Source organism: Stegastes partitus, unplaced genomic scaffold (genome assembly GCF_000690725.1).
Source record: "Stegastes partitus isolate 25-593 unplaced genomic scaffold, Stegastes_partitus-1.0.2 Scaffold1241, whole genome shotgun sequence".
NCBI classification, from domain to species: domain Eukaryota; kingdom Metazoa; phylum Chordata; class Actinopteri; family Pomacentridae; genus Stegastes; species Stegastes partitus.
The window spans coordinates 27,583-37,606 of NW_007578972.1; the positions used below are offsets into that span (position 1 = coordinate 27,583).

At 42.2% G+C, this 10,024-nt stretch overlaps 1 protein-coding gene across 2 annotated transcripts in view; it reads left to right on the forward strand.

Moving 5' to 3' along the window:
* Positions 1–2,104: 2,104 nt before the first annotated feature.
* Positions 2,105–10,024, forward strand: part of LOC103369106 (nardilysin-like) — a 17,884-nt gene continuing 9,964 nt past the window's right edge. The window contains exons 1-13 of one of the 2 annotated variants that reach the window (XM_008297718.1): positions 2,105–2,187; positions 3,715–3,924; positions 4,974–5,220; positions 5,620–5,701; positions 6,212–6,365; positions 7,149–7,222; positions 7,310–7,405; positions 7,581–7,703; positions 7,924–7,981; positions 8,538–8,611; positions 9,490–9,559; positions 9,746–9,823; positions 9,896–10,016. In XM_008297718.1, the coding sequence (XP_008295940.1) occupies positions 3,728–3,924; positions 4,974–5,220; positions 5,620–5,701; positions 6,212–6,365; positions 7,149–7,222; positions 7,310–7,405; positions 7,581–7,703; positions 7,924–7,981; positions 8,538–8,611; positions 9,490–9,559; positions 9,746–9,823; positions 9,896–10,016 (1,374 nt within the window). In that variant the 5' untranslated portion in view covers positions 2,105–2,187; positions 3,715–3,727. Of the gene's footprint in view, positions 2,210–3,714; positions 3,925–4,973; positions 5,221–5,619; positions 5,702–6,211; positions 6,366–7,148; positions 7,223–7,309; positions 7,406–7,580; positions 7,704–7,923; positions 7,982–8,537; positions 8,612–9,489; positions 9,560–9,745; positions 9,824–9,895; positions 10,017–10,024 lie in introns of both variants that reach the window. The other variant, XM_008297717.1, reaches the window with a different exon arrangement.

Below are 10,024 nucleotides of genomic sequence, written 5' to 3' on the forward strand. Positions count from 1 at the left end.
CATAACAGAACCAAACGTCACTCATGGTTCAGAGCCTCATTCTTACGGACAAACAGAACGTTGCTGCTGTGTAATTGAAGGGGTTTTTCTATCCACCTGTCATTTCAATTTTCAAACAAAAGAAACTGTTGCAGAAAAAAGTTGTAGCTCAGAGACCAGCTGCTGATGAATCAGCTCCACTTGCTGTTTATCTGACGAACCTCTGCTCTAATATTCACATAACGGTATAACGGCACAAAACTTGTGCTTCATTTGGATGAAAACTGAGTCAGAAGCCTCGGGCCTACACTTGCTGCACTTTCTGAAATCCTGATAGAAGTTCTTCAGGTTTTATTTTGTTTTGTGGTTTTGCCATTAACAAACTTCATGCAGTTTTTTCCAGGAACAAATGATCAAACTGCACATAAAGAAAGAGCTGCAGCTAATCGTTATCGCAACTAATAATTATATTCTGGATCAAACGATCAACTGTTTGGTTCTAAAACGTCATTAAGTGGTATAAATGTGGATCAGAGTTTTCCTCCTGTTTAGTCCAATGATGTTCAGTTTACTGTCACAGAGGAAAGAAACCAGAAAATATGCACTGAAGAAGCTGAAATCACAGAACTTATTGATTTTATCAGAAAAATACTCAGACCGATTAATGATTATGAGAATAGTTGAATATTAATAGACGGTAACTAATTAAACACATGAAAGAATTGTTGCAGCTTTAGTTTTAGTAAAATTGACCAACACAGAATTCTCATCGACTTGCTCTGGAGAAACTTCTGCATCTTTTTCTTCATGAAACGTTTTCAGATTTCAGACATGTAACATCAACGGGATGTTTCTTCTGGTGAATCAGTGAAGGACTGAAAGCCGCTGTGATCTCTGGGTGATGCTCAGTTTTAATTCAATCTGTCGCTGAGTCGCTGCTTCGACCCGGAACAGAGAACATGAACACACTGAAGCTTCTGTGGCCTCGACTTTAACAGAACAAAGACACATAATCAGATCGGCCTGACATGCACCTCTGCATCTTTGCCACTCTGCATCTTTGCAACCCTGCATCTTTGCAGCGCTGCATCTTTGCTACCCTGCAGCTGCAGGTGTTTGTGATGCACTCGGTTCCCCTCAGCAGGTGTCGTCCCGTAGCCGCCGTGTTGCAGTGTTTCCTCCATGAACGTGTGTGTGTGAGTGCGTGTGGTATTAATCAGACATGTTCATCTGGTCATCATGATATTTATTGTGAGGGTTTTTGTGTTTGTGTACAGTATCTTTGACGGAAGTGTGATATTTTGATAAAGTTACGTCAGCTGAGATTCAGGAAGAGTTTCAGGAAAAATGGAGCCGAAAAAATGTTTGTTCTTAAATATGTGAAGAAGAAAAACTATAATCCTGCCAAACTGTTGTATAGCGACCACAGCGCACGTTTCTGTGTGTGACTCCCCACCATGTGTCTTCATATTGATAAGATGATAATATTGACATTGTCTTCATATGATTATTTTTTAAGTGAATTTGTAAATGATAGAATTAGAGATTATACTGGTGTTGAGTATGGATTTATTTTTATGCCGTGTAAACCATGGACAAATTCTATAGAGAGTTTATGTAAACTTGTTGTCTTACCGTTCACTCCTGTACGGGGAGAAGCACAAAGTGATTGTACAAAATATTGTGAATGTTTGTATATTATAGATGCAATTTAGTATAATAAAAATCACAATCTTTAATCAGAAGGTTTGTCTCGTTTTTTTTTTTCTGGGTTTTTAAACTGGGTTCAAAACTCTTTTAGCATGTTCCATGATCCATCCATCCATCTTTAAAAACGTTATTATTTATATTAAAAATAAGAGAAAACACAAAAGAACAGGACATTATAAACCTCTGTAGACTGTGGAGCTCAGGGCTCACAAGTGTGAGCTGCAGATTTAACCAAAAACAAGAAACATCAAAAATCTATGTTATATTATATTACATTATATTACATTTAGTATATTATTATATTTATTATATATATTATATTATTGTATTATGAGCGCTTTTAGACCGTCGTCACAGATTCCTCCAATCAGACGCCCTGTTTTTCTGTGATTGACGTGCTCTGAGCCAATCAGAGGCTTTGTTTTGCTCAGCCGCTGTTCGGTTGGAACCGGGCTGCAGCTCCAAACTTCCCGCAGAACTGAGCTAACAGAGCCGAAGGTGAGCGTCCTACTTCGGAGAGGTCTGTCCGTGTGCTGGTCGGAGCTCCGGTGGAGCTGCTCACCCGGCGGACAGAGCAGACGGCCGGTTTTAGACTCCGGGTGTCGTAGAGCTGTTAGCCGTTAGCTGTTAGCTGTTGTTGTCATTCAGGATAACAGGATTAGCTAACGCTCCGCTAGCCTAGCCGGATGTTGCTAAGTTAACTCAGTTTCCAGCAGCTTGAACTGTCTAAACAAGTGAATTACTAACCTGCGCTCTTACAGTTCCTTTGGTGACGGTGTTAGTGAATATTTAAAGTTAGCTCGGAGCGCTAGCTGCTGACTGCTAAGCTAACAGGCTCTTGTGGTAAATCAGCGGATTTTGCGCTGAGCTTCTGCTCTCTGACGGATTCTATTAATATCTGCATCAGTTGCGACGACACTGTGAACCGAAGTGCTTTAATAAAATTGGGTATTTCCATTTTTAGCTCTTTCTTCGGACATATTTTGCAGGATAAACTGAGTTTTGAACACAGTAGAAGCTTATCGTACATTCGTCCTAATTTAATCTCGCTGGTGTTATTGTGAAGTGAAAAACAATGGTACTATATAGGCTACTATGTACACCTGTGAGTTTGTTGATTAGCATCAGTGACTCAACGTTTACAACTTAAGCTGCTATATTGTGCATTTATTTTTTTGTGATTTTTCTATCAAGCCAGTTTTCATTGTAAACTGGTTGGTTTTTAGTACAGTTGTGATAAATACATGAACTCAGTCAGTTTAAAGGAGGAATATAAATGTAAAGGCTGCTGTTTAGCTGCAGCTGTCTGATCGGGTTTGTTTTGTTGTTGTTGTTATTACTTTATTGAAGTTGCAGAATGCTGAGCTGTCACATTGTGTGCAGGAATGTTCTATTGCTTTCTTAATGGAATTGTGTTACTCCTTAGATCAATATTAACTTATTTGACTTGACACAGATAGTCGTTGTCTCTCCTAATAAATACATGTTGGAAGCAGTTTGTTTCTCTCAGGCCTCGTCTTTGCTTTCACCGCTATAGAACACCACTGAGTCCAGTTTACATGTTGCAGCAGATATTTGACATTTTAGCTCCAATATCAAAATAGTTGCTGCTTAATTAACTTTCCATAGTGTGAATAACTGATTAATTGTTGCAGCTCCAGTCTAAAATATTACTCCAGAGTGTTGTTGGATGAACATTTAGGTTAGTTATTGCTGCAGTATGGCCAAAATTTAAATCTCAAGATGAACCTCTGAAGGTTTAATGAATCACAGCATCATAAATGAGATGCTTCATACCTGAATCAGATTCTCCAGATGTGAGGAAACATGCAGCAGAAACCACATCATCATTTTGTGTTTGTTTGAATGGAAAACAAATTAAGAAACAACCATTAAAACTGTCTCATGTACAACATCCGTCAGAAAGTTTGCAGGATGGTTTGTCGTTGGTTTTAGTTAGTGAATAAGCTGTTGATTAGAGCAGAGGCCTGCAGCGGTGTGCTCACCAACGTGTGTTTCCTCCAGAGGACTGGTTGAAATGCCTCAGACCAACAAGTCGGTGAGCGGCGGTGGAGCACCGGGTCAGCTGTCTGCCGCCGACCAGGACGAGCCGCCACCGCCTCCGCCACCGCAGGACGCCAGGCCTCAGGTGGCTGCAGGAGACGCAGGAGCTGCTGCAGGCGCCCGGGGAGACTCAGAGATCATCAAATCACCCAGCGACCCCAAGAAATACAGGTGAGGAAGGTGTCAGGTGTCTGCAGCCAGCTGGGATACAGAAACCTGCTCCTGTCCCGCCTCAGGTTCTGTTCAGTTAACTTTGTTATTTAGGACCCAAAGCTAAGTTCTGTACAATGTTTTGGCTGAGTTTGGATTCTGCTCCACTTACAGAGTCGGGTGTTATCGTAGTTCTATTAACGACAGCTGTGGAGCATTAAATGACTCAGAAGAAGAGCTGACTTGGTTTTATTACATAGAGAAGACCTTTATTACATACATACATCTTCTGCACCAGAAAAGAGAAGTCTGATCATGTGAAGGCAGATCTGGTTTTTGATGATCTGCTGTTCAGAGAGTTTGTACAGATCTAATCTTTAAATTCATACATAACAGAAAATCTCCCTGATCGCTGAATTAGTTCACATGTTCATTGCTGAGATCAGTAACAGCTGATCTGATCGGAAGCGCTGAGCTTCTGAAATGTCCTCATCACCGCTGATGAGCAGTGTTTGTTAAATGAGTCGGTCCGTTTTCTTCCTGTATGGAAAGTTTACATGTAGTCTGCAGATTACTGAGCAGCTAAAAGCCCTGAAACCAGAACTATAATGTGAGAAAACGTGAAAAGGCAGCAGAGAAACGAAACAGAAATCTATAGTAAAAACCACTGAGTGAAAATCTGCGTGGGTCAGAACCAGCAGCCGAAAATAAAGTGAATAAACAGCTGATTGTGACAGAACATGACCGAAACCAGAACCCTGCTCTGCTGTGATCAGAACTATTCAGGCGGTTCTCTGTACAGGTGCAGATCAGCTGGTTACACGGGTGTGTGTATGTGCAGGTACGTATTAGTCTGTCACATGTGATGTCCAAGAAAAATGTGTTTTGGGTACAAATTAGATTTCCCTTCACTGTATCTATTGATCACTGGGTTTGGAGCAGATTAATATTCTGTTGACTGATCGGTTAGTAACTAAACCTGACTCCCACTTGTTTCCAAAGCTCAGGTGTTTCAGGTGGTTCACCTGACACAGGTGTGACCTCACACACTGACCTCTGCACTTCTGCAGGTACATCGAGCTGAGTAATGGCCTGAGAGCGCTTCTCATCTCCGACTTCAGCGGCACTGATGGAGCAGGCGGTGGCGACCCAGTGGACCGGAGGGACGAGGAGGAGGAGGAGGAGGAGGAGGAGGAGGACTCAGGGGAGGGGTCAGAGGAGGACGAGGAGGACAAGGAGGAGGAGGAGCAGGACAGCGACTTTGGAGATCTGGACGAAGAGAACACAGCCAAGAAGAAGAAGAGCTCCGAGAAACAGGTGGGTGACGAATACAGGTGAAGGTTGCACATGTGTGTTACTGTGTGTGTTACTGTTTGTGTCATTGTGTGTTACTGTGTGTTATTGTGTGTGTTACTGTGTTACTGTGTGTGTTGCTGTGTGTGTTATTGTGTGTTATTGTGTGTGTTACTGTGTTATTGTGTTACTGTGTGTGTTACTATGTGTCTCTGTGTGTTACTGTGTGTTATTGTGTGTTACTGTGTTACTCTGTGTGTTGCTGTGTGTGTTCCTGTGTGTGTTATTGTGTGTGTTATTTTGTGTTACTGTGTGTGTTACTGTGTGTGTTATTGTGTGTGTTAATGTGTGTTGCTGTGTGTGTCTGTGTGTTTTATTGTGTGTGTTATTGTGTGTGTTACTGTGTGTGTCTGTGTGTTGCAGGCAGCAGCAGCTTTGTGTATCAGCGTTGGGAGCTTCAGCGACCCTGATGACCTTCCTGGACTTGCACACTTCCTGGAGCACAGTGAGTTCAGTCTGAATGTTGTTTAGAACTTGTTTGTAGCTGAAAGACTCTGAAGCCAGCACAGACTGAAGAACAAGAATTTACTAAAATACTCTCTCATGTCAAAGAGAAAACATATTTCTACAAAGTAGTGTCAATTAATTACAAATATAAAATGTAGAATTAGTGATTGCATCACCAATAACCTCCTTTAAAGTGACTCTAATTGAAGAGCTAGAAGTCCGATGGTCAGTAAATGCATCATCTGAGGTCAGTGAAGGAGCCTCAGTGATTGTAGTATAAAGACTCCTGACGCCTATGACTCCTCTGAAGGAGTTACAAGAAGGAGACTAGTGAAGGAGGCCACCGAGACACCTATGACTCCTCTGAAGGAGTTACAAGAAGGAGACTAGTGAAGGAGGCCACCATGACACCTATGAGTTTATATTGCAGTGAAAAATGAATCCTCAGTGAGGAAAACTGAGACCAGCTGCTCAGAGCTTCTAACCTGAGTTTGTGTTTGCTGTTCAGTGGTGTTCATGGGCAGCGAGAAATACCCGGCAGAGAACGGCTTCGACGCCTTCCTGAAGAAACATGGAGGAAGTGACAACGCCTCCACTGACTGCGAGAGAACCATCTTCCAGTTCGACGTCCAGAGGAAATATTTCAGGGAGGCGCTGGACAGGTGAGCTGCACACCTGGTTCACTTGCAGAAACACTCAGCTGGGTTCTGCTGCAGGGTTCTGACTCTCAGGTGTGTTGAACATGAGGTCCAGTTTGCCGCTGACAGGCAGGACGGGTTCTGGACATTCTCTCTGTGGACCGTCTGTTGGAGGCCTGGTTGAGTTGATGTTTTTAGAGTAGGAAGCAGCAGAGAGCGCCCTCTGCAGGAGGAGACCGGTTATGGTAGAGATGCTGCTGCTCATAACTTGTTCAGTTGATAACGTGATTAAAGGTTTCGCCTGCAAAATGTCAGATATTCATTCAGAGGTGTTTTAACCTTCTCTCTTACACCGTCTCCTGCTGTGTTGCTGCTCGTTAATGTTTTCTGTCGTTGGTTTACAAATGATTCTAATCGAATAAATTCACTCCAGCAAAGAAGAAGGTCCATTTCATTTAGGTTGATTTTATTCTGACTGTATAAAGCAGCACAGTAAGAAATACGAGCTGGAAAAGTGCTAAAGTGTGGTGTTAAACTGTCCTGTTCTGTGAGAACAATACAGAGGGTTTGTTATTTATGTCAGTAGTGCAGCAGGTTCTTATTAAAGTACAGAGCAGCTAAAGCAGCTTCTGTTTCCCCTTTATTGAAAATGTAAAGAGAGACATGTTCCGCTGACTGACTGACTGACAACTCTGCTACCACAACATGAAATGGACCCTTTACATTTTTATTACAGTAGTTGCGCGTTGCGTTTCTGTTCACCTGAACCTTTACAGTGTTTGTGCTGAGCAGCTGTTTGTGTTTCAGGTGGGCTCAGTTCTTCATCTGTCCTCTGATGATCGAGGACGCCATCGACAGAGAGGTGGAGGCTGTGGACAGCGGTGAGTCTGCTCTGGTTCTGGTTCTGAACCGGCTCTGATCTCTGATTCTGTCTGTCTCTTCACTGTCCTCCGTGTCTGTGTCCTCAGAGTACCAGCTGGCGAGACCGTCGGACTCCCACCGGAAAGAGATGCTGTTTGGGAGTTTGGCTAAACCGGGACACCCGATGAGCAAGTTCTGCTGGGGTGAGAAGATGGAGCGCTGAGGCCCACCAGAGCAACTCAAACACGAACCATGACTGCTGTTTGGCTTTAACGGATGATTTAGTCTAATAATGTGGTTGAATTTACAGAACTGAAGGCTTCTGCCTTTAAACGTTAGTCGTATCGCTGCGTCTCACAGGTGTTGTCTTCCCGACAGGTAACGCTCAGACATTAAAGCACGAGCCCAGAGAGAAGCAGATCAACACCTACCAGCGGCTGAGAGACTTCTGGAGGAGATATTACTCTGCTCACTACATGACGCTGGCTGTGCAGTCCAAAGGTATAAACCACCCGAGACCAGAACTCCTGTTCTGCTCCATGAGTTCAGCCTGAACATACAAACATACTGATTCTGTCAGCCTTCATTCAAGACATTATGAATCTCTTTTTCCAGAGTGTTTATCAGGTTGTTTTACTGCAGGTTCAAGTGCGTTTGATGATAGATGCAGCTGATCAGCTGTTTAACGTTTTAACCAGCTGACAGTGTTTTTATTGTGCAGAGACTCTGGACACTCTGGAGCAGTGGGTCCGAGAGATTTTCATCAAGGTTCCCAACAAGTAAGACACTGAAACGCACCAAAACACACCGAAACACAATGTAAACACACTGAAACACAATACAACACACTGAAACACAATAAAACACACTGAAACACAATGTAAACACACTGAAACACGTATGTTCTGGAAATCTGAGTGTGGAAAAGTTTGAAATTTTAATATTGGAAAAGTAGATGAACACTGTCAGAAGCGGTCCGTTGAGCCTGTTCAGACAGAAGACCTGTGAGTTTGCTGCTTCATCATTCTGTCATTCAGACTTTAACCTCAGATTTAGTCACTTTGCTTCTGGGCATTAAGGTCAGTCAGACTCAGCTGCAGGAATAAACTCTGCGATGCACAAATGTTTCATATTGATAAAACTGGAAAAAGACAGATGACACAGTGATCACAGCACTGAGTGAATCTGAGCAGTTTCTCCTCATGAAGCTGTGATGCTTCACATGATGGTAACTGGATATGTTGGGGTTTGTTTTATTATTATTAATAACTTAAACATTGGTTATTTACAGCTTTTATTATTAATGAAAACATGCTTGTGTGGTTTTGTTTGCAGCGGTGAACCTCGAGCCGACTTCTCTCACCTGCAGCAGCCGTTCGACACGCCGGCATTCAACAAGCTCTACAGAGGTGTTTGTTGTTGTTGTTAGTAAATGAGACACACACTGTAAAGCACTTTGAGTACCACGAAGGTAGAAAGGAGCTAAATACATTCAGACCATTTATCATTATTAGGGTTAAGATTATTAGTTTTATTGGTAGTAGTTTTAGTATTATGGTCAGTGTTATTAGTATTCGCAGTGGTTTTTCTAGTCCTGCTTCCGTACCTTAAAGTACCTTCATGTATCAGAGGAAGTGTTTACTTTCTCCCTGACTACATCTATTTGACAAGTTTTAAAATACAAGACATTTTTTTGCAACATTATTTTTGATTTAAAAACTCTTTTAAACATATATTTTTAGTATTTTTGTAATATTTTGAAATCTGTTTTATTTCTAATTTTAAAAATAATTCTTTATTCCAAATTGTGTGAAAAACATGCAGAAAAAGACTATAAAATAAACAAAAATAATAAATAAATCTGAACAAATGTCCCACAGTTATAAATAAAATATGTGAATATGTAAATGATATATATAAAATGCCCCAAAAGTCTCTAAAATCTGTTAAAAAATGTTTAAAAAATACACAGAAAATTGCATTTTGTAACATGTGTAATATATTAAGAAACTATCCAGCAGAATCTGATAAACAAATCACACAAATTAAAAAAACAAAAAAAGTCTAAACTGGATTTGAAATAATAATAACTAATATTAAAACGTTTAAAATGTCACATTTAGAAGAGAAGTTAGTCGTAGTTGGTCTCAGGCTGAACTGGGTCAAATCCTCCTGCTGCTAACCCTCACCTAAACCTGCTCATTACTTCTGGTTCGACTTTACTACCTCATGTGATCAGTCACTGAATGAGGTTTCAGTGACTGAAGAGTTTCTTGTTGTGTTTCAGTTGTTCCTGTGAGGAAGGTCCACGCTCTGACCATCAGCTGGGCCGTCCCCCCGCAGGGCCGACACTACAGGTGAGTCCCTCCATCACCTGTCAGGAGCGCTGTAACGTTCTTAGCTGATTCGTGTCAAACTGATTTCATGTTTTGACGCCTTCAAACCCAAATCAGTCACTAACCGCTGGTCACAGCCCTGTTGTTAAGGCAGTCAGTCAGGTCGGACCGAGTCGGCCGAAGTCTCACACTGTGTGTTTCTGTCAGAGTGAAGCCGCTTCACTACATCTCCTGGCTGATCGGACACGAAGGCAGCGGCAGCATCCTGTCGCTGCTCCGCAAGAAGTGAGTCTGCTGGCGGCAGTCATTCATGTGGTGCTGCTGAGAAGCACCGCTCTGACCTGTGTCTGTGTTCAGGTGTTGGGCTCTGGCTCTGTTCGGAGGAAACAGTGAAACGGGCTTTGACCAGAACACCACCTACTCCATCTTCTCCATCTCCATCACCCTCACTGACCAGGGATACCAGAACTTCTACCAGGTACACAC